At 39.0% G+C, this 19,139-nt stretch overlaps 1 protein-coding gene across 4 annotated transcripts in view; it reads left to right on the top strand.

The window, feature by feature from the left end:
* Positions 1-328: 328 nt before the first annotated feature.
* Positions 329-19,139, top strand: part of CEP78 (centrosomal protein 78) — a 32,418-nt gene continuing 13,607 nt past the window's right edge. For 2 of the 4 annotated variants that reach the window (XM_079789887.1, XM_079789886.1), the window contains exons 1-9: positions 464-860; positions 3,046-3,218; positions 3,313-3,385; positions 4,307-4,410; positions 6,637-6,811; positions 10,329-10,442; positions 12,225-12,289; positions 12,580-12,691; positions 18,151-18,286. In XM_079789887.1, the coding sequence (XP_079646013.1) occupies positions 608-860; positions 3,046-3,218; positions 3,313-3,385; positions 4,307-4,410; positions 6,637-6,811; positions 10,329-10,442; positions 12,225-12,289; positions 12,580-12,691; positions 18,151-18,286 (1,205 nt within the window). In that variant the 5' untranslated portion in view covers positions 464-607. Of the gene's footprint in view, positions 861-3,045; positions 3,219-3,312; positions 3,386-4,306; positions 4,411-6,636; positions 6,812-10,328; positions 10,443-12,224; positions 12,290-12,579; positions 12,692-18,150; positions 18,287-19,139 lie in introns of all 4 variants that reach the window. The other 2 variants (XM_079789888.1, XM_079789889.1) reach the window with 2 other exon arrangements.

Raw genomic sequence — 19,139 nt, 5'->3', positions numbered from 1 at the left:
GACTGGACTCCCTAGCCTGGGCGGTGCAAGCCCAGACACTTATGAGGAGTTTAGACTACTTTTTAAAATGCGTTGCTACATCATATCCCATTTTTATTTTTTTGTGTGTGTCATTTTTAATTATATCCCATTTTTATTCGGATCAATCAGTAAACCCTTTTTGGGAGCCCCAGATTCCTAAACCCCTTACCTTACCTCTTGCACCGCCCTGGCCTCGAAGGTCCCGCCCTTGGCCTCAAGCACCGCCCACGAGAGGCGGGGCCTGCGTGCGGACGCACGGCCAGCGCGCTGACGTCATCGCTCCGCCCCGCGGGCACCCTCCCGCCGGCTAGAACTGCAGCCCCGCGCAGCCGAGGGCTGGAGGGGGGGGCGGGCGCCAACGGCCGGCGCCGCGCGGCGGGAAGCAGCGCGGGAGCGCGGCGTCCAGGGGCGACTTCCCTGGGATCCAGGGCCCTGCGCCTTCTGGCCGACCCGCCGCTCCTGTGCAAGCCGCGGAGCCGCAGTCTTCGGGCCGTGGGCGCTCGAAAAGCCCGGAGGCGATCGGGGGCTCCCGGCCGGGGGCGGGCGTCGCCTCCACCGCCGGTGTCCCCGAGGCCGCCCTCTGGCCATGATCGACTCGGTGAAGGTGCGCCGTGACTCCGCGGCCGACTTCTTCTCTCACTATGAGTACCTGTGCGCGCTGCAGGACTCGGTGCCGCTGCCCGCCGTGCGCGCCAGCCTGCGGGAGGGCGTGCTGGACTTCGACGCCGACCGCCTCCGCTCGGTGGACTGGGCGCCGCTCCTGAACACCCTCAAGATCAATAAAGATCTGCCCCTGATCTCCATCAAGAGCTTCTTCCAATCGGGGCTCGGCGAAGCAGGTTTGCAGTTCCCGCTCCCCGTGGTCCTAGTGTCGGTGCCGCGCAGCGGGATTTTAAACGGTGCCAGGGGGAGCCTGGGCGCTGGACCGGTGCAGGGGAGGGCGCGCCGCCCCGGAGTCTTACCAGCTCGGTGACCCTGGGCAAGTCCCTTAACACGTTAAGCGCCAAGCCTGTTTTGTCTTCCTTTCCGTTTAGCCCGCGATATCCGATTTCACCGATATGCTGCTGGCGGCACCAGTGACTGACCGGTCCGGACGGAAAGTATAGTGTCAGTCACCGGGGACTGACATGGCGCTTAACGTGTTAAGGCCTCTAGGTCTTTTTTTCTTATCTGTAACCTGGGCTTAACACCCTCTATATGGTGATGGCAAGGATCCCCCCAAGTTAACGCTTGTAGAGCACTTAGCACAGTTTGGGACATCATTAAGCATCCTACAGATTACGCAAGGACTTTCCCTAGTGTAGAACAAAGCGATTAGGAATTTTATACATCCCAGCCTTTTGCTGCATTTTAAGACAGGGCTCTCTGTTGGGGGATAAGGGTGTTGTGTGTGTGTGTGGGGGGGTGTTGTTTTAATAGTAGCATCATATAGTGGACAGAGCATGAATGCAGCCTAGGGTTTACATTCCAGGGTTTACACTCTGTGTGAGCTGGGCAGGTTACTTTTGAACTACGGGACAACTGTAAATTGACATTAAAAACCACGGGTTTCCATGGGTTCTTAGAATTAGCAGGTTACATACGTAAAGGATCCTGGCACTTGAATGAGCTCAGTCAGATCGCAGACTTGCTGGAGACAAGGCTCCTGGCCTGGAGGATCCATCTTTTTCCTGGGGGGAGGCTGCAGTGAGCCCAAGCACAGCAGTCAGTACCCTGAAAGAAGTGAGTTCTGGTGCTGCAGAGTGCAGATATTGGAAGGGAAGGTTCAAGGAAGGCTCCTTGGAGGAGGCATCCTTTCTAAGAATGTGTAGAAGCGACTCAGATTGGCAGGAAGGGGCAGCTGTGTCAAAGCTTGAGAAATATAAGACTCTCTGGCAAAACTAAGGTATGGGACTAGAACTCCAGGTTTGAGAAAGAAGTGAATTGAGACTAGAATCCTGGTGGGGTCCAAATAGGGAGGGGCCTTGTTTGGATGCTTATCTTGAAGGTGGTTGGGAAACACTCCAGGGTGATGAGATGGACTTTTGATGTGCAAGCTCACTCTGACCTCCCTACAGAAGGCAGCTGATGGGGAGGAGGGCGAATTGTAATCTAAGGGCTCAAATTAAGGTATAAAGAGGGAGGACTGGGTTACAGAGATATGATTTTTATTCATCACATTGGATGGCTATTATGTTGGCTGGGTTTTCTTGTTTGCTTGCTTACATAGTTTATGTTTCTGTATCTCAGGGGTCCTCAAACTTTTTAAACAGGGGGCCAGTTCACTGTCCCTCAGACCGTTGGAGGGCCGGACTATAGTTTAAAAACAACTATGAACAAATTCCTATGCACACTGCACATATCTTATTTTGAAGTAAAAAAAAACAAAACGGCAAAAACACCCGCATGTGGCCCGCGGGCCGTAGTTTGAGGACGCCTGCTATATCTTATGTGGTTGAAGTTTAGAGTTTTCATGTGTCCCTCCTTAAAGAGGGCTTTAAGGGTAGACGTCATTTCTATGCCTTAGCACAGAGCAGATGCTTTTTATTTTTTTTAATCCTCACCAGAGAATTTTTTTTTATTATTGATTTTTAAAGAGAGAGGAAGTGGGTGGGGGAGAGAGAGAGAGAAAAGAAGAGGAGAGGAGAGAAGAGAAACATCCATCAGTTGCTTCCTGTACTCGCTCCAACCAGGGATCAACCCAAAACCTCAGTATGTGCCCTGACTGGGAATTAAACCTGCAACCTTTTTTTTTTTATAATATATATTTTATTGATTTTTTACAGAGAGGAAGAGAGAGGGATAGAGAGCTAGAAACATCGATGAGAGAGAAACATCGATTAGCTGCCTCCTGCACACCCCCCACTGGGGATGTGCCCGCAACCAAGGTACATGCCCCTGACCGGAATCGAACCCGGGACCCTTGAGTCCGCAGGCCGACGCTCCATCCACTGAGCCAAACCAGTCTCGGCTAAACCTGCAACCTTTTTAATGATGATAAAATGTATGGTTGAAATCACTAACTTTATAATCCTTTTGCTTTAGGTTCTGATAGAAATAAAGTTTGCAGAAGTCGAGTTCCTGCAATAAGAAACAAAGATGTGACCTTCCAGCTATGCAAAGCTCTTAAATGCTGTTTAAGTGCATCAAATGCTCTAAAGCACCTGGAACTAAATGGACTAGTTCTGAGAGAGAGAGATTTAACTATTTTAACAAAGGTAAGCCTTCTCCGTTGTGTCCTGAGAACATTTAATAGTTGCTTTTGGGGGAAACTAAACCAATAAATTGTTTAACCTTTTCTCCCCATTAAAGGGATTGAATAAATCAGCTACTTTGGTGCAACTGTCTCTTGCAAATTGTCCAATTGGAGATGGAGGTTTAGAAAGTGAGTCTTAATCTTACTTAAGTCTCTTCTCATCAGACTAGTCTTATGATTCCCTACATGCCATGTTAATTCCTATCTGGATCTTTTCTTGGTGCTGCCTCTATCTGAATTGTTTCTTGTGCCTGCTCAAACCTTGATCCAATATCACTTGTACATGAAAGCTCATCATGCTTAATACTTTCTGAATTAATTTTACTTAAGGTTGTGTTAAGCCACAGCTACACAAATATGTAATATTTTGTATTTACTGTTTGTTTTTTATGTTTGTTGATCTCTAAGAAATATTATTGGAGGGGAAATAGTAAAATATAAAGAGAAAAAAATAAGTATTATTTTTCAATCGTTAAAACACCTATATGCAACCATAATTATAATGCACTATGGTGTGTGCTAAAATAGGAAATATATGCTAAGTACTATGGGGGGTAAGGAAGCCTGCATTTCAATTTGAGGGAACCAAGTTTTGAGGTCCTCTAGTGTATATTGCTCTAGTATATTGTATATCACCTAATAAAGTTCTGGGTTTATAATTTACATTTAAATTGTTGATTGATAATCGAGATGAGGTTATAGGAAATGAAAATAGGAAGACTTAGGCTTTTTAGTTTTTCTATGTCTCAAAAGGTTGATAGTACTTTACTGAGTGGTTGGGAATAAAATTTGCAAAATTTAGATCCAGTTTTAGCATCTAAATAGAATTAAACTGTTGCTATAAACTGGAATAATGCTTTGTTACTGCCATATTTTAGAATGCACCAATCCATATCTGTTCTCTGCAAAAATCGTAGAGGATGGATTTTAGAGTACACCTATAAACCTCCAGTAGACTCAAGAAAAGCGAGTAAATCAAGATTGACCAGACTGGCTCTTTATCTTACTGCATGTGGTTGTTATTGTGTGGTGTTTTTTTTTTCCATTTAGTTGTTTGTCAAGGTATAAAGAACTCTATCACTCTTAAGGCAGTAAACTTCACGGGGTGTAATCTGACTTGGCAGGGAGCAGATCACATGGCCAAGATCTTAAAGGTAATTTTGTTTACATTTTCATGAAAACATGTGATTGAAGCGCATTACTATTTTGATTTAATATGGCGGTTATTTTTATGTGTATACCTATATCTATTTATCTATATAATATACCAGAACTCTGACACTTGAAAAAAAATATGGCAGTTATTTTTGTCTTTTGATACATGTGGTAATTATAGTTTTAGTTTTGTTGGTAGAATATGACCAGTTTTTAGTTTGGGGTTCTACCATTTGGTAAAAATGATCCACTTAATCTGAGAAATCAGAGATTGAATGTAAAAACATAAACAATGCTTTCAAGTATTTTTACTTATTGAAAACATTTATTGTGATACTATGAAGAAAGTTCAAATGACTTAAATGAAAAAATATCAAAATTTACTGTTAATTGCTGTAATTTATAAACTAATAAAAATCACTATGTTAGCATTTTGTAAATATCGTTTTTAAAATAATGCTTTAACAACTGTACAGTGGTTATACCTACTATACTTAGGCCTAAAATTACTTACTAATACTTTAACATAAAGCCTTTTTTATTAGTTTGATGATATAAGTCAGGGATAGGTAGAGGATAGGTAGACTATGGCTGGTGAGCCAAATTCAGCTCATCACCTGTTTTTTTAAAGGTTTTTTTTGAAACACCATCACACCCACTTGTTAACATAGTAAGTATGACTACTTTCACCCTATACATCGAGTTGAGTAGTTTCAACAGAAATTGTATGGCCCACAAAGCTGACAATTTTACCTTTGGGCCTGTACAGAGCAAGTCCATTGACCCCCAAGAAAACAGTCAAGAGCAAGGATTCTAAAAGCAAATGGCCTGGGTCCAAATTCCAGCTCTCCCATTTTGTAACTTCTGTGCCTTATTATTTGGGTTAAATGAAATAATTTTGTCTAAAATAGTGCCTGGCATGTAATAAGCACTATGTAAATGCTTATTTCCACTGTTTCTTTAATAAGTTATTGTTAATAGAAAAACAACACTAATATTTTCCTTTTATAGTGTCATAGGAACTTTCTTGTTCAAGAATGTAATAAGATATTTTCTTTTATTTTTATTTATTTTTAAGTTTTTTAGAAAAATGGGGGGTGGGGGAGAGAAAGAAACATCAATGTGAGAGAGGAACATTGATCGGTTGCCTTCTATACATGCCCCAAGTGGGACTGAACCCAAAGCCTAGGTATGTGCCCTGACCAGGAATCGAACTGTCACCTTTTGGTGTATGGGATAATGCTCCAAACAACTGAGCCACTCTGGCCAGGGCAGGTTTTTTTCTTTTATCGTCAGTTTTTCCTGTTGCCAAAATTTGTTTTATGAATATTGAATTGAATATGCCTTTCATACAATACCTGTGGTTAAAAATCAAACTATCATGCCCTAACCGTTTTGGCTCAGTGGATAGAGCATTGGCCTGCGGACTCAAGGGTCCCAGGTTCGATTCTTGTCAAGGGCATGTACCTTAGTTGCGGGCACATCCCCAATAGGGGGTGTGCAGGAGGCAGCTGATTGATGTTTCTCTCTCATCAATGTTTCTAACTCTCTCTCCCTCTCCCTTCCTCTCTGTAAAAAAAAATATATATATATATATATATATATATATATATATATATATATACACACACACACATATATATATATACACATATATATATGTATATATATATGTATATATATTTTAAAAAATAAAATAAAAATAAAACCATCAATTTTGTAAGGCATGTCAGACTGGCTTTGCATACACATTTAGTTTGCATATCCTAAGTAGTATTGGAACCTCTGTATTTATTTTTGTATCATTTAAAAAATTTGTGTAGTATATAATGTACATAAAATATATGCACAGAATCTCATGTATATAGCTTATTAATAAATAAGGTACATGTTTTTAAAATGTGGGACGCACAGTCAAGCATTTGGAAACCTCTGAAGAACAGAATTTAGAGCCTCAACAATGCTAGAATTTAGAATCTATTTCCTGACTTGGCAGATAAAGAAAATAAAACTCATATAATGTAATTGAGTTGTCAGTATATACCTAATCAACAATAGGTCATCCAGTGCTGAAGTCTTATAACTGGCAGACTAGAATTGAGTAAACTCTTCAGTTGACTCTCCTGGCATATATACTGGGTGTTTGTGTATAAATTTCAAACATAATAAGCCCTACTCTGTATGCATATCCTGTTCCCATATCTCATCTTATTAAACCTTTGAAGTATCAGACCATGAGAAGACATGAAGAAACCTGGGCTGAGAGTCTTCGTTACCGGAGACCTGATCTTGACTGTATGGCTGGCTTGAGGCGCGTCACTTTGAATTGCAACATGCTCATTGGTGACTTGGGTGCAAGTGCTTTTGCAGAAACTCTTGCTGAAGATTTATGGCTTAGAGGTAAATTCTAAAATTAAAAATATTGAATTTTATAATATTAAATTAGCTTTTGGCATAATATCATTGTCGTATTTTTTAAAGCCTCATTTTATCCTAAATTTTTTATTGTACTTTTAAACTTTTCTTAAGAGTTGTATTTATATATTTTTAATTACCCATAATCTTAATAATTCCCAGACATAATCACTGTTCGTTTTGATATATGCACTTTCAGTCTGTTTTTTTATAAATATACTAGAGGCCCGGTGTATGAAATTCGTGCACGGGGAGTTGTCTCTCAGCCCAGCCTGTACCCTCTCCAATCTGGGATCGGGCCTAAACGGGCAGTCGGACATCCCTCTCACAGTCCAGGACTGCTGGCTCCCAACTGCTCGCCTGCCTGCCTTCCTGATTGCCCCTAACTGCTTATGCCTGCCAGCCTGATCACCCCCTAACCACTCCCCTGCCAGCCTGATTGATGCCTAACTGCTCCCCTGCCAGCCTGATTGCCCCTAACTGCCCTCCCCTGCCGGCCTGGTCACCCCTAACTGTCCTCCCCTGCAGGCTTGATCACCCCCAACTGTCCTCCCTTGCAGGCCTGGTCCTCCCAACTGCTCTCTCCTGCAGGCCTGCATTCCCCCCAACTGCCCTTCCCTGCAGGCCCGGTCACCCCCAACTTCCCTCCCCTGCAGGCCCGGTCACCCCCAACTTTACTCTCCTGCAGGCCTGGTCCCCCCCCCCAACTGCTCTCCCCTGCAGGCCTGGGTCCCCCCAACTGCCCTTCCCTGCAGGCCCGGTCGCCCCCAACTTCCCTCCCCTGCAGGCCCGGTCACCCCCAACTTTACTCTCCTGCAGGCCTGGTCCCCCCCCCCAACTGCTCTCCCCTGCAGGCCTGGGTCCCCCCAACTGCCCTTCCCTGCAGGCCCGGTCGCCCCCAACTTCCCTCCTCTGCTGGCCTGGTCACCCCTAACTGCCCTCCCCTGCAGGCTTGATTGCCCCCAACTACCCTCCCTTGCAGGCCTGGTCCCCCCAACTGCTCTCTCCTGCAGGCCTGCATTCCCCCCAACTGCCCTTCCCTGCAGGCCCGGTCACCCCCAACTTCCCTCCCCTGCAGGCCCGGTCACCCCCAACTTTACTCTCCTGCAGGCCTGGTCCCCCCCCCCCCAACTGCTCTCCCCTGCAGGCCTGGGTCCCCCCAACTGCCCTTCCCTGCAGGCCCGGTCACCCCCAACTTCCCTCCCCTGCAGGCCCGGTCACCCCCAACTTTACTCTCCTGCAGGCCTGGTCCCCCCCCCCCCAACTGCTCTCCCCTGCAGGCCTGGGTCCCCCCAACTGCCCTTCCCTGCAGGCCCGGTCGCCCCCAACTTCCCTCCTCTGCTGGCCTGGTCACCCCTAACTGCCCTCCCCTGCAGGCTTGATTGCCCCCAACTACCCTCCCTTGCAGGCCTGGTCCCTCCCAACTGCCCTCCCCTGATGGCCTGATCGCCCCCAACTACCCTCCCTTGCAGGCCTGGTCCCTCCCAACTGCCCTCCCCTGCTGGCCATCTTGTGGTGGCTATCTTGTGTCCACATGGGGCCAGCCTTCTTTGACCACATGGGGGCAGCCATCTTGTGTGTTGAAATGACGGTCAATTTACATATTACTCTTTCATTAGATAGGATTTGTACAGTTAGAGATTACAAAAATGGAATTGTAGTGTACTTACTATTCATATCCCTTTTTTATTTCAGAGAGAGAGAGAGAGATAAAAACATCAATGATGAGAGAGAAACATTGACCAGCTGCCTCCTGCACACCCCCCACTGAGGATCGAACCATGACCTCCTGGTTCATAGGTTGACACTCAACCACTGAACCACATCAGCCAGGCCATATCCCTGCTTTTTTCACTTAATGGGATATTAGGTAGTACTCCATTATACTGCTGTGCAATAGTTTAATCAATTATTTGCAATTAGATTTAGACAATTTGTGCTTTTCTCTGTCAGTATCAGTGTGTATTGAGCACTTTGTATGTATATCTCTGTGTCCGTCAGGATTACTTCTGTAGAATATGTTACTAAAAGTGGAATGACCGAGTGTGACACATTTTTAAGACTGGATATGTGTTGCCAAATTGCCTGCCAGAAATACTGTGCCAATTTATAATCTATCCCAACAGTGTATGTGAGACCTGCATCCTCATGAACACTGTCTTGTGTCATTTAAATGCAAATTGGATATTTCAAATTTTATAATTTTTTTAAATTTAGTATAGTATGAGCATCTTAACAAGTCAGTAAATTTACATCTGCCACAATATTTTTAGTGGCAGTTGAGAGTTCCATTATATGAATATGCTATACTTAGCTCATTCATTCTTGTTAGATATATAAGCTCTTTCCAGTTTTTCACTGTAATAAGCAACACTGTGATATACATCCTTGCCTACATCTCTGATTATTGCTTATGGTTAAATTCCTAGAAAAAGAATTTTTCTGGGTCAAGAATATGCACATTTTAAAGGCTTTTGCTATATGGTCTTAGCCTAATCTGATAAGAAAACAATCACATTTGATTGTTTTAATTTGTATTCATTTGATTTGCTAGTGAGATTTTCTGGCTTTTTTTTTTTTTAATCAGTTTGGCTAGTTGGATAATTATATCCTGTTTCCATTCTGTGGTAAGAGTTTGTGAGTGTTACATCATATTCTCTTAGATCCATATATCTGATTTATTTCTGTGTGCCATGAGGTTTTGAAAGACTCCAGCTATTTTAATGTAATGGTATATTAACACTTACAGTGATATAAAAACTTTTATTAAAGACTGGCATAGTTTCCTCTTATGTATACTTATATCAGTGCTTTTGTGATGTTCCCTTTGGTTTAGATGAGTAGGTTGTACAACCTCAGAACTAATGGTAATCATGGTCATTTGTTCTTTTCTTTGTCTGACCTTTTACCAAGATAGAGTTCTTGAGTATCATTCTTTCATGGTGGGCTTTTGGCATATTTAACATATATTTTATTATATACTCACACATTCTTTGGATTTGTCATTATTTACATACTCTTAGACTTCTTTTGTCTTTTTTATTCTAAATCTAATGTTGCCACATTTTTTTTTTCTATTTCCCCCTTTTAACTAGTTTCAAGAGCAAATTGGACCTCAGGATCATGATCAAAAGAATATACTGCAACTGCTGAGCCCAATCAGTTTTTGTCTATGAGGTTTACACTGCCATTAGCATCCTTGCTAATTAAAAACTGAGATTCTTTTGTGATGTTTTTCACTCATAGATTATATTGTAAAATATGCTAGATGATTTATTGGTACTAAAGGCAGGATAATCTTGGCATATCCAAGAAGAGTTTTTTTATTGGATTTTGTATTATGTGTGCATATACTTTAAAAAAATTTTTTTTCAGTACCTAATATTAAAACCCTGCCATGACTAGTCTTATACAGGAATTTTCCACACATGAATAAGTGAGAGTTGTCTGTGTGTTAAATCTATACAGAATTGGCAAGTGATCTTTTGTCTTTCATCAATAGCCCTTGACCTGCAGCAGTGTGGCCTCACCAATGAAGGAGCAAAAACTTTACTCAAGGCCCTTGAAAACAATAGAACTCTAGTCATTCTGGATATAAGAAAAAATCCACTTGTTGGTATGTATCCCCATTTTTTTTTAATGGTTAACAAATAACATAACAAAAATAATTTATTTGTGTATTGACAATTTTTAAAACCTAATGTATTTACTTGCCTAATCTTATACTTTTGTAGCATAAAGTCTTATCCTCAAGGAATTTATATTCTAGTGGAGGAGTTCAGATAGAAATGAGTAAACAGATAAGTAGTATAATTTTATATGGTAACAAGTACAAAGATGCCTTGCGGTAAGGAGACTGAAGGAGGCACATAGGACTATCTATAATAATAAAAGGCTAATATGCTAATTAAACTGGATATCATTCCAGACAAAGCCTGGGCTGGAGGGAAGCCGGTGCCAGCAGCCGGGGGAAGAAAGGCCTACTCTTGCACGAATTTCATGCATCGGGCCTCTAGTATTAGATAGGTTTGTCACGGGACTGCTTTACTGGAGAAGTGACATTCAAGTGGAAGAGACCTTAGTGAAGAGAGGGGCAAGCCATGGAAAATCTGGGGAAGCACATGCCAGGACAGGAGAGCAATGAGTATGCAGGCACATAGGTGGCAGGGTGGGTGGAGTATTTAAGGAAAAGCAAGGAAGCCAACATGGCCAGAGCACTGAGAGAGGAAGAACATGGTATGCTATGAGGTCAGGGTGCTAGCCAGGGACCTGATATTGTAAAGTCTTGAAGGTCAGAGGAAGGATATGGCTTGCTCTAAATGAGCAAAGGATTTTGAGCTAGAAAAGGGCATCATCTGGGAAGTGTTTCAGTAAGATGACCCTGGTGTGGAGACTAGACTTGTGGGGGGATAAAGAAGCAAACAGGGAGACCAGTTTGAAGACTATCACAATGGTCCAAATAAGAGATGGCTATGGCTTACCTTAGGGTGGAAAGTTGCAGCTGATGAAAGTGGTTGAGTTCAGATTGTGTTTTGAGGGTGTAGCTAACAAGACTTGCAGTTAGATTAGGTATGGCATATGAAGGAAATAGTAATAAAGAAACAAGTCTACCCTAGCTGTTTGGCTCAATGGATAGAGCATTGGCTTGTGGACTAAAGGGTCCCAGGTTCGATTCCGATCAAGGGCACATGCCTGGGTTGCAGACTCGATCCCCAGTGTAGGGTGTGCAGGAGGCAACCAATCAGTGATTCTCTCTCATCATTGATGTTTCTATCTCTTTCTCCCTCTCCCTTCCTCTCTGAAATCAATAAAATACATACATACACACACACACACACACACACACACACATATATATATATATATATACACACACACACATATATATATTATATATATATATATATATATTTAATTAAAAAAACACACAAAATATTTAGACTTGATCTTTGCTGCTGCCAAAATAGTAGCCATTGGGGGAGGGGAGGGCAATGTGTGAGGTGGCATACTTTCATCTTAGGTTTTTTGTTGTTTTTTAAATTTATTTTTATTATTGAAAGTATTACAGATGTCCCCCTTTTTCCCCCATTGACCCCCCTCCACTATGTCCCCACCTCTCACCCCCCAGGTCTTCACCACACTAATGTCTGTGTCCATGGGTTATGCATATATGCATATACGTTCTTTGGTTACTCTCTCCCCACCCACCCCCACCCTCATCTTAGGTTTTTGAGAAGAAATTAGAATATGCAAAGATGGGACTAGGTATACAATTACATTATGAGGATTTCATATTTAATTTTCTAGGAAAAGCAATAATTGGTTGCCTTTTGTTTATAAATAAGAATAGCCACTCATTGGAAAACAGTTACTATAACTTCAGTTTATTTTACTTTAGATCATTCTGTGATGAAAGCAGTTATCAAAAAAGTTCTCCAGAATGGAAGCAGTGCCAAGTCAGAGGTATAATGTGTTTCACTTCTCTAGGAAGAATTTCTCTTTCATTGATTTTTTTCTTCTTTTTCTAATAAAATAAAATTACCATTGTTGTTTTTGCCATCTTAAATTAAGCTTTTAGTCAAATGAAATGGCTTTCTGTTTTTTAAAATATTATGTGAATCTTTAATTTGGGGTACCAGAAATACAGATTGCAAACCTTTTCTTAACTTAAAATATCTTAAAATTTTCAATTAAGATAAAGCCCTCATAAATTACCTTTATCTGAAATGGATTATTTATTATTCCTCTTCCAGTATCAGTGGATAACTACTCCATCAGTGAAAGAACCATTGAAAACTGCTAAACAGAAAAAGAAAACTATAATTCTGGGAAGTGGTCGAAAAGGAAAAGCTACTATTAGAATTGGTAACTCTTCGCTCTTTAATGCTACTAAAAGTTATACCCTTATGTGTTCTGGTGTGCTAAAATTGAAGACTCTTCTCATTGTATGGTTTTTATAGTAACAAACAGTATTAACTACAAACATATTAGGATGACTAATTGTTCTGATACAGATTATGAGAATTTGTAGAATGTAGAAATAAATAATTTCAGAATGAGATGCTAATATTTTCCTTTGTTTAATTAACCAATTTTCTTGTTTGGGCTTCATAAGAAGTTTATTATTTTGAATATGTTTCTAGTTGATGATTATTTCTAATACTTTGCAGTTAAAACTTGGGATGCACTTTGATAATTTTAGCATTGGTGTGTTTGCATGGTGATTTTTTTAAAATAAAGAATTATCCTTTTGTGCTATAAGAAATAGAATTTCTTCTAAGTTCCATTTTTACTTCTTATTCTCTTCTTGGAAATTCCCACCTAAAGTTGTTGAGGGAGCTAACACTTTGTTTCTTTCAATGATTAAAAAAAAACACCTTAGAGTATATATAATCTTTATAAAATAATACTGCCAACAAATTTATTGACCCTAGATAGAACATTGTAGAAAAATATTTTTAAATTTTTGCTATAACGTATGTTTAATTTTCCAAATAATACTTAACCCTGAATTTTAAAATCAAGTCTATAACTTTGTGGCAAAACATAATTTTAAAAATCTTCTTTATAAAACCCTTTAACAATGGCATGAGTTTCACATTCTCCTGAACATATAAATTTGATATAATATGGTCCTGATATTTTTGTATTGTTTTTAAAGAGACCTTAACTTTTATTTCTAAAACAAGTATCTAGTTGCAAATAACCCTTTTGTGTGTGTGATAAGAATGAATGGCATAGTGGAATTAGTTAAACCAAATCTAATATGAATCTGACCCTTTCTTGAGAGTAAATTTACATTTTGAAACAGTAAAACCATAAGGTCTAATTAAAAGAAAGTAAAATAAATTTTTTATGTTTATAATCTGTCAATTTCCTAGAAAAAGGTTTGTGGTGACTTTAATAATATACCAGATACATGAAGATCACCAAACAATGACCAACAAATAATCTTTTCTTTGGATCTACTTGAGAAATGGTTTTTTAGAGTGAAATGTTTATTGATTTCTTTGTTTATAATATACACTCCCTCCCTACTTTGAAAAGGTGAGGGAAATAGTGATTAGATGTGGACAATGGTGTGTTCTGTTTTGTTGTGATTCAGCAGAGTCAAAAAAATAAAGTTTTGTTTGATATGTGTACAGGTTTACTTTTTTATTTTTTTAATTAAAAATATTTTTTTCTATTACAGTTTACATTCAGTATTTTGTATTAGTTTTAGGTGTACAGCATAGTGTTTAGACAATCATATACTTTACAAAGTATATGAAATTTCTAGTACCTAACTGATACCATACATAGTTATTATAATATTATTGACTATATTCCCTATGCTGTACTTTATATCACCATGACTGTTTTGTAACTACCAATATGTACTTCTCAATCCCTTTACCTTTTTCACCTAGTCCCCCAACTCCCCTCCCCTCTGGCAATCATCAGTCTATTCTCTGTGTCTATGAATGTTTTCTGCTGTTTATTCATTTATATTGTTCTTTAGATTCCACATAAAAGTGAAATCATATGGTATTTGTATTTCTCTAACTGACTTATTTCACTTAGCATAATGCCTTCTAGGTCCATCTGTGCTATCACAAATGGTAAGATTTTGTTCTTTTTTATGGCTGAATAATATTCCATTATGTATACTAATATGTACCACAGCTATTGATGGGCACTTGGGTTGCTTTCATAGTTTAGCTGTTGTAAATAACACTGCAGTGATCATAGGAGTGCATATATTCTTTCAAATTAGTGGTTTGGGATTCTTTGGATATATAGCCAGAAGTAGAATTGCTGGGTCATAAGGCAGTTCCATTTTTTAATTTTGAGGGGAACTTCAGTACTGTTTTCCATAGTGGCTGCACCCATATGCATTCCCACCAACAGTACACAAGGATTTCCCTTCTCTCCACATTCTCACCAACACTTGTTGTTTGTTGATTCATTGATGATAGCCATTCTGACAGGTATGAATTGATAGCTCATTGTGATTTGAATTTGCATATCTCTGATTAGGGAAGTTGAGCATCCTTTCATATGTCTACTGGCCATTCCTCATTGGAGAAATGTCTATTCAGGTCCTTTGCCCATTTTTAAAAATTATATTAGGGTTTTTTTGGTGTTGAGTTGTATGAGTTATACATTTTGGTTATTGGCCACTTATCGAATGTATCATCAGCAAATATGTTCTTTTGGGTTGTCTTTTCTTTTTCTTTTTAATATATTTTATTGATTTTTTTACAGAGAGGACAGGAGAGGGATAGAGAGTTAGAAACATCGATGAGAGAGAAACATCGATCAGCTGCCTCCTGCACACCTCCTACTGGGGATGTGCCTGCAACCAAGGTACATGCCCTTGACCGGAATCAAACCTGGGACCTTTCAGTCCGAAGGCTGACGCTCTATCCACTGAGCCAAACCAGTTAGGGCTGGGTTGTCTTTTCATTTTGTTGGTGGTTTCCTTTGCTGTGCAAAACTTTTTAGTTTGATGTAATCCCATTTCTTTATCTTTTCTTTTGTTTCCTTTGCCTGAGGAGGTATATTAGAAAAATATTACTAAGAGAAAAATCCAGGATTTTACTGCCTATGTTTTCTTCTAGGAGTTTTATGATTTGTAATCTTACATTTAAGTCTTTAATCCATTTTGAGTTTATTCTTGTATATGGTGTAAGAAGATGGTCTAGTTTCATTTTTTTACATGTATCTGTCCAGTTTTTCCAGCAGCATTTATTGAATAGATTGTCTACCCCATTCAAGTATTTTTTTAAATATATTTTTATTGATTTCAGAGTGGAAAAGAGAGAGAGAGACATCAATGATGAGAGAGAATTATTGATTAGCTGCCTCCTGCATACCCCACACTGGGGATCAAGCCCGTAACGTGGGCATATGTCTGACTGGGAATCGAACATGACCTCCTGGGTCATAGGTCGATGCTCAACCACTGAGACATGCTGGCTAGTTACACTTTTATTGCATTCACAAGGTTTCATTGAGTTGATTGGTCAATTTTTTAAATTGGTGAAAAATTGGAAATAACCTAAATATTAAGTGATTTTTGTAAAACGTCTTCATAAATACAACTTTCTTTATTTACTATTTAAAAAATGTGTGTTTTTGATTCTCCATTAATTAACTTGTTTGGTCAATAATGTATTAAATAGCCCTGGCTGGTGTGGCTCAGTGGTATTGCATCAGCCTGCACACCAAAGGATCGCGGGTTCAATTCTGATCAAGGGCACATACCTCGGTTGTGGGTTCGTTCACCGGCCCTGATCAGGGCACATGCAGGAGGCTACCAATTGATGTGTCTCTCTCACATCAATGTTTCTCACTCTTTCTTTCTCTCCCCATCCCTCTTTCCACTCTCTAAAAAAAAAAAAAAAAAAATGGAAAAAATATCCTTGGATGAGGATTAACCAACAATAATAATAATAATGTATTTAATAGTAGTTGGTAAGAGTATTTATTAAATCAAAAGAAATCTTATGATTTGCTTACAGTTGTTATTTCCAAACAGTGATATTTTAGTAGTCAAGTAGTATATACAAAGAAATTGAGAGTATTACACTAATTATATATTATTAAAAGTTTATATCATGTGTAAAAGTCTTAAAAGTAACTAAGTTAGTGTTTTGATATAATATTAGAATTGGAAACATATAAAAACATTTATATATTAAAAAATAATTAGGAATTCTATAATTTTAGTACCTGGTGATGTAATAGGGCATCATGGAATGAGAATAGAACAATTAAAATTCTTTTTCTTAGCATGATTAAACAAAGTGGAAATGTGCAAGTTTGTGAGCTTGCTGAGCTATTTTAAGAGTAATTTTATTTCTTGGGCTTTTTTTTTGTATTTGCCTCAGTTATTTGGAAACATAGAGGTAAGCCAAATAAGTGTCTGGCTATATAGTTAGATCCAGGTGAGGTTACGGGTTAAATAATTGTGTGAATTGTGTCACATTCATATTGTAATGATGTGTACAGAAAGAAAATAGGAATTTATTAGAATTTTTTTAATCTAACAAGGGAAGTGTAAATTCTTTTGGTTTTCATTACAAATATATTTTGCTTTCATTTCTGAAATTAAAGGAAAAGGTATACACATACAAACCACAGAGACACAAACATTATTTGTTAGAGGGTAATTAAATAACAATATAATAGCATAAGATGAACTGAGGTCCTATATATTTTAAGAGATAATATAAATATATCCAGAGAAATCACACAGGATTATGTGATTATCAGTAAGATATACTACATGAAATATTTGTCCTTGACTACCACATATGCTTTATTTTACATACTAATGTTGCTTAAGTAGATCTTCTATAGTAAAATAGATTTCAAGGATAAATATAACCATATTTGTTTTCAGTAACAGTGAAAATATTTAAATGTGAATTTTAATACTGTATATGGTTTGTTCTAAAGAAAATATTAAAATGTAGGCTAGTTTTTGCTACCAAATATTTCATGTAATGATGCTTGACTCTTTAGTATTGAAATGTAGGATAAGTCTCCATATTTTGCTCTTTTTTCCTGTGGATTTTATTTCTTTTGTGTTTTCTACATGAAATAAAATGAACAATGAAGGTCAGCAGACTTATAGTAGAGTAACTTTGATCACCTACCACCCAGCAACTTTCAGTCTTGTAGCCTTGATCATTTTTACATAGCAAAATTAATCGTAAGTTGAAATTTTGGTCTACTTCAGAAGATTCTGTTTATCAGGAATCGTGGATGTATCTGTTTCTCTATCTTTGAAATTCAATAAAATAAATGTTTATGTATGGTACATAAAATGTATCCTGTATAATTTTCTTTCCTTGATATATTTTTTATTTACTTTTGCATATTCTGCACATTTAATGTATTTTAGTTAAAATATTAACTTGTTACATATTTTTTTTATATATTTTATTGATTTTTTACAGAGAGGAAGGGAGAGAGATAGAGAGTTAGAAACATCGATAAGAGAGAAACATCAATCAGCTGCCTCCTGCACACCCCCCACTGGGGACGTGCCCGCAACCAAGGTACGTGCCCTTGACCGGAATCGAACCTGGGACCCTTCAGTCCACAGGCTGACGCTCTATCCACTGAGCCAAACCGGTTTCGGCGACTTGTTACATATTTTTAAACAATGCTGGCCTATGTAAAAACATTTTTATAAAATGACTGTTTTTAATGGCCTTGGCATCATTTTTAAGTGCCTGCTTGTATTGTTTTTAAAGTATGCATATGTGATAAGTGTTCTGTGGTCCTTGAATGAATCCTGAGTCTTTCTTTTAATGTTTTCTCAAACATAGGATTGGCTACAAAGAAACCTGCAAATAATGGAAGGAAACACTCCCTTGGGAAAGACAATTATGCTCCTGAACCTCTACCGCCTGGCGTGTCTGGTTTCCTGCCATGGCGTACTGCAGAACGTGCAAAAAGGAACAGGTACAGTATTTTTATTTCCTATCTTTAGGAGTTTCTATTATGTCGGAAGGAGGTCTCTGGCTGTTTCTATAGAGGATAAAGATAACTCACACAATGTTTTTTGCCTAGTGCACCTTTAAGGAAGAAAAACTAAAGGTAATTATAATTGGGAATTTAAAGTTATTGCTTGAGTATCACAACAGATTTAACCCAGTGGGAGTCAAGAGGAGACTAAAATTATCTCTAATTGTGTGAGTGAGAAAGGTTTCATTAAAGGCTGGTACAGTTGAGCCAAGCCCTGCAGCACAGAAGTAAGAAGTATGGATTAGACTTAATGTAACTCAGTCAACTGTCATAACTCATTTTAGTGAATTACACTAGATTTAACTAGTTTTAGCTGATTGTTTACCCAGGGGATAGCTGTTTATAGTAGTATTTGTCATCGAAATGTAGAAGTCTTTTTAAATTGTTGAACTATAATTTTAGGCTTGCCAGTGAATTAGATTGCTATAAATTATATTCAAATGACTTACTTGGTAGTAGTCAAGAAATTGGGCTTTGACAATTGCTTAAGAAAACAGAATTGATTTTAAATAGGACTTGAAGTAGGTACTATGTAAAATATTTATTAAATTGCTCACATTAAATTGATCATGTATAATGATCAATTATACATTGTAGTCTCCATTGGACGACTGCTAATGTGAATTATTATTGTACTAGGGGCCCGGTGCACAAAATTCGTGCACCGGGGAGGGGTCCCTCAGCCCAGCCTGCCCCCTCTCACATACTGGGAGCCCTCAGGGGATGTCCTACTGATGGCTTAGGCCCGCTCCCCATTGGGAGCGGACCTAAGCCGCAGTCTGGCCTCCCT

The sequence above is a fragment of the Cnephaeus nilssonii genome, assembly GCF_951640355.1.
Source record: "Cnephaeus nilssonii genome assembly, chromosome: 14".
Taxonomy (NCBI): Eukaryota; Metazoa; Chordata; class Mammalia; order Chiroptera; family Vespertilionidae; genus Cnephaeus; species Cnephaeus nilssonii.
This window is presented reverse-complemented; position numbering and strand designations above follow the sequence as displayed.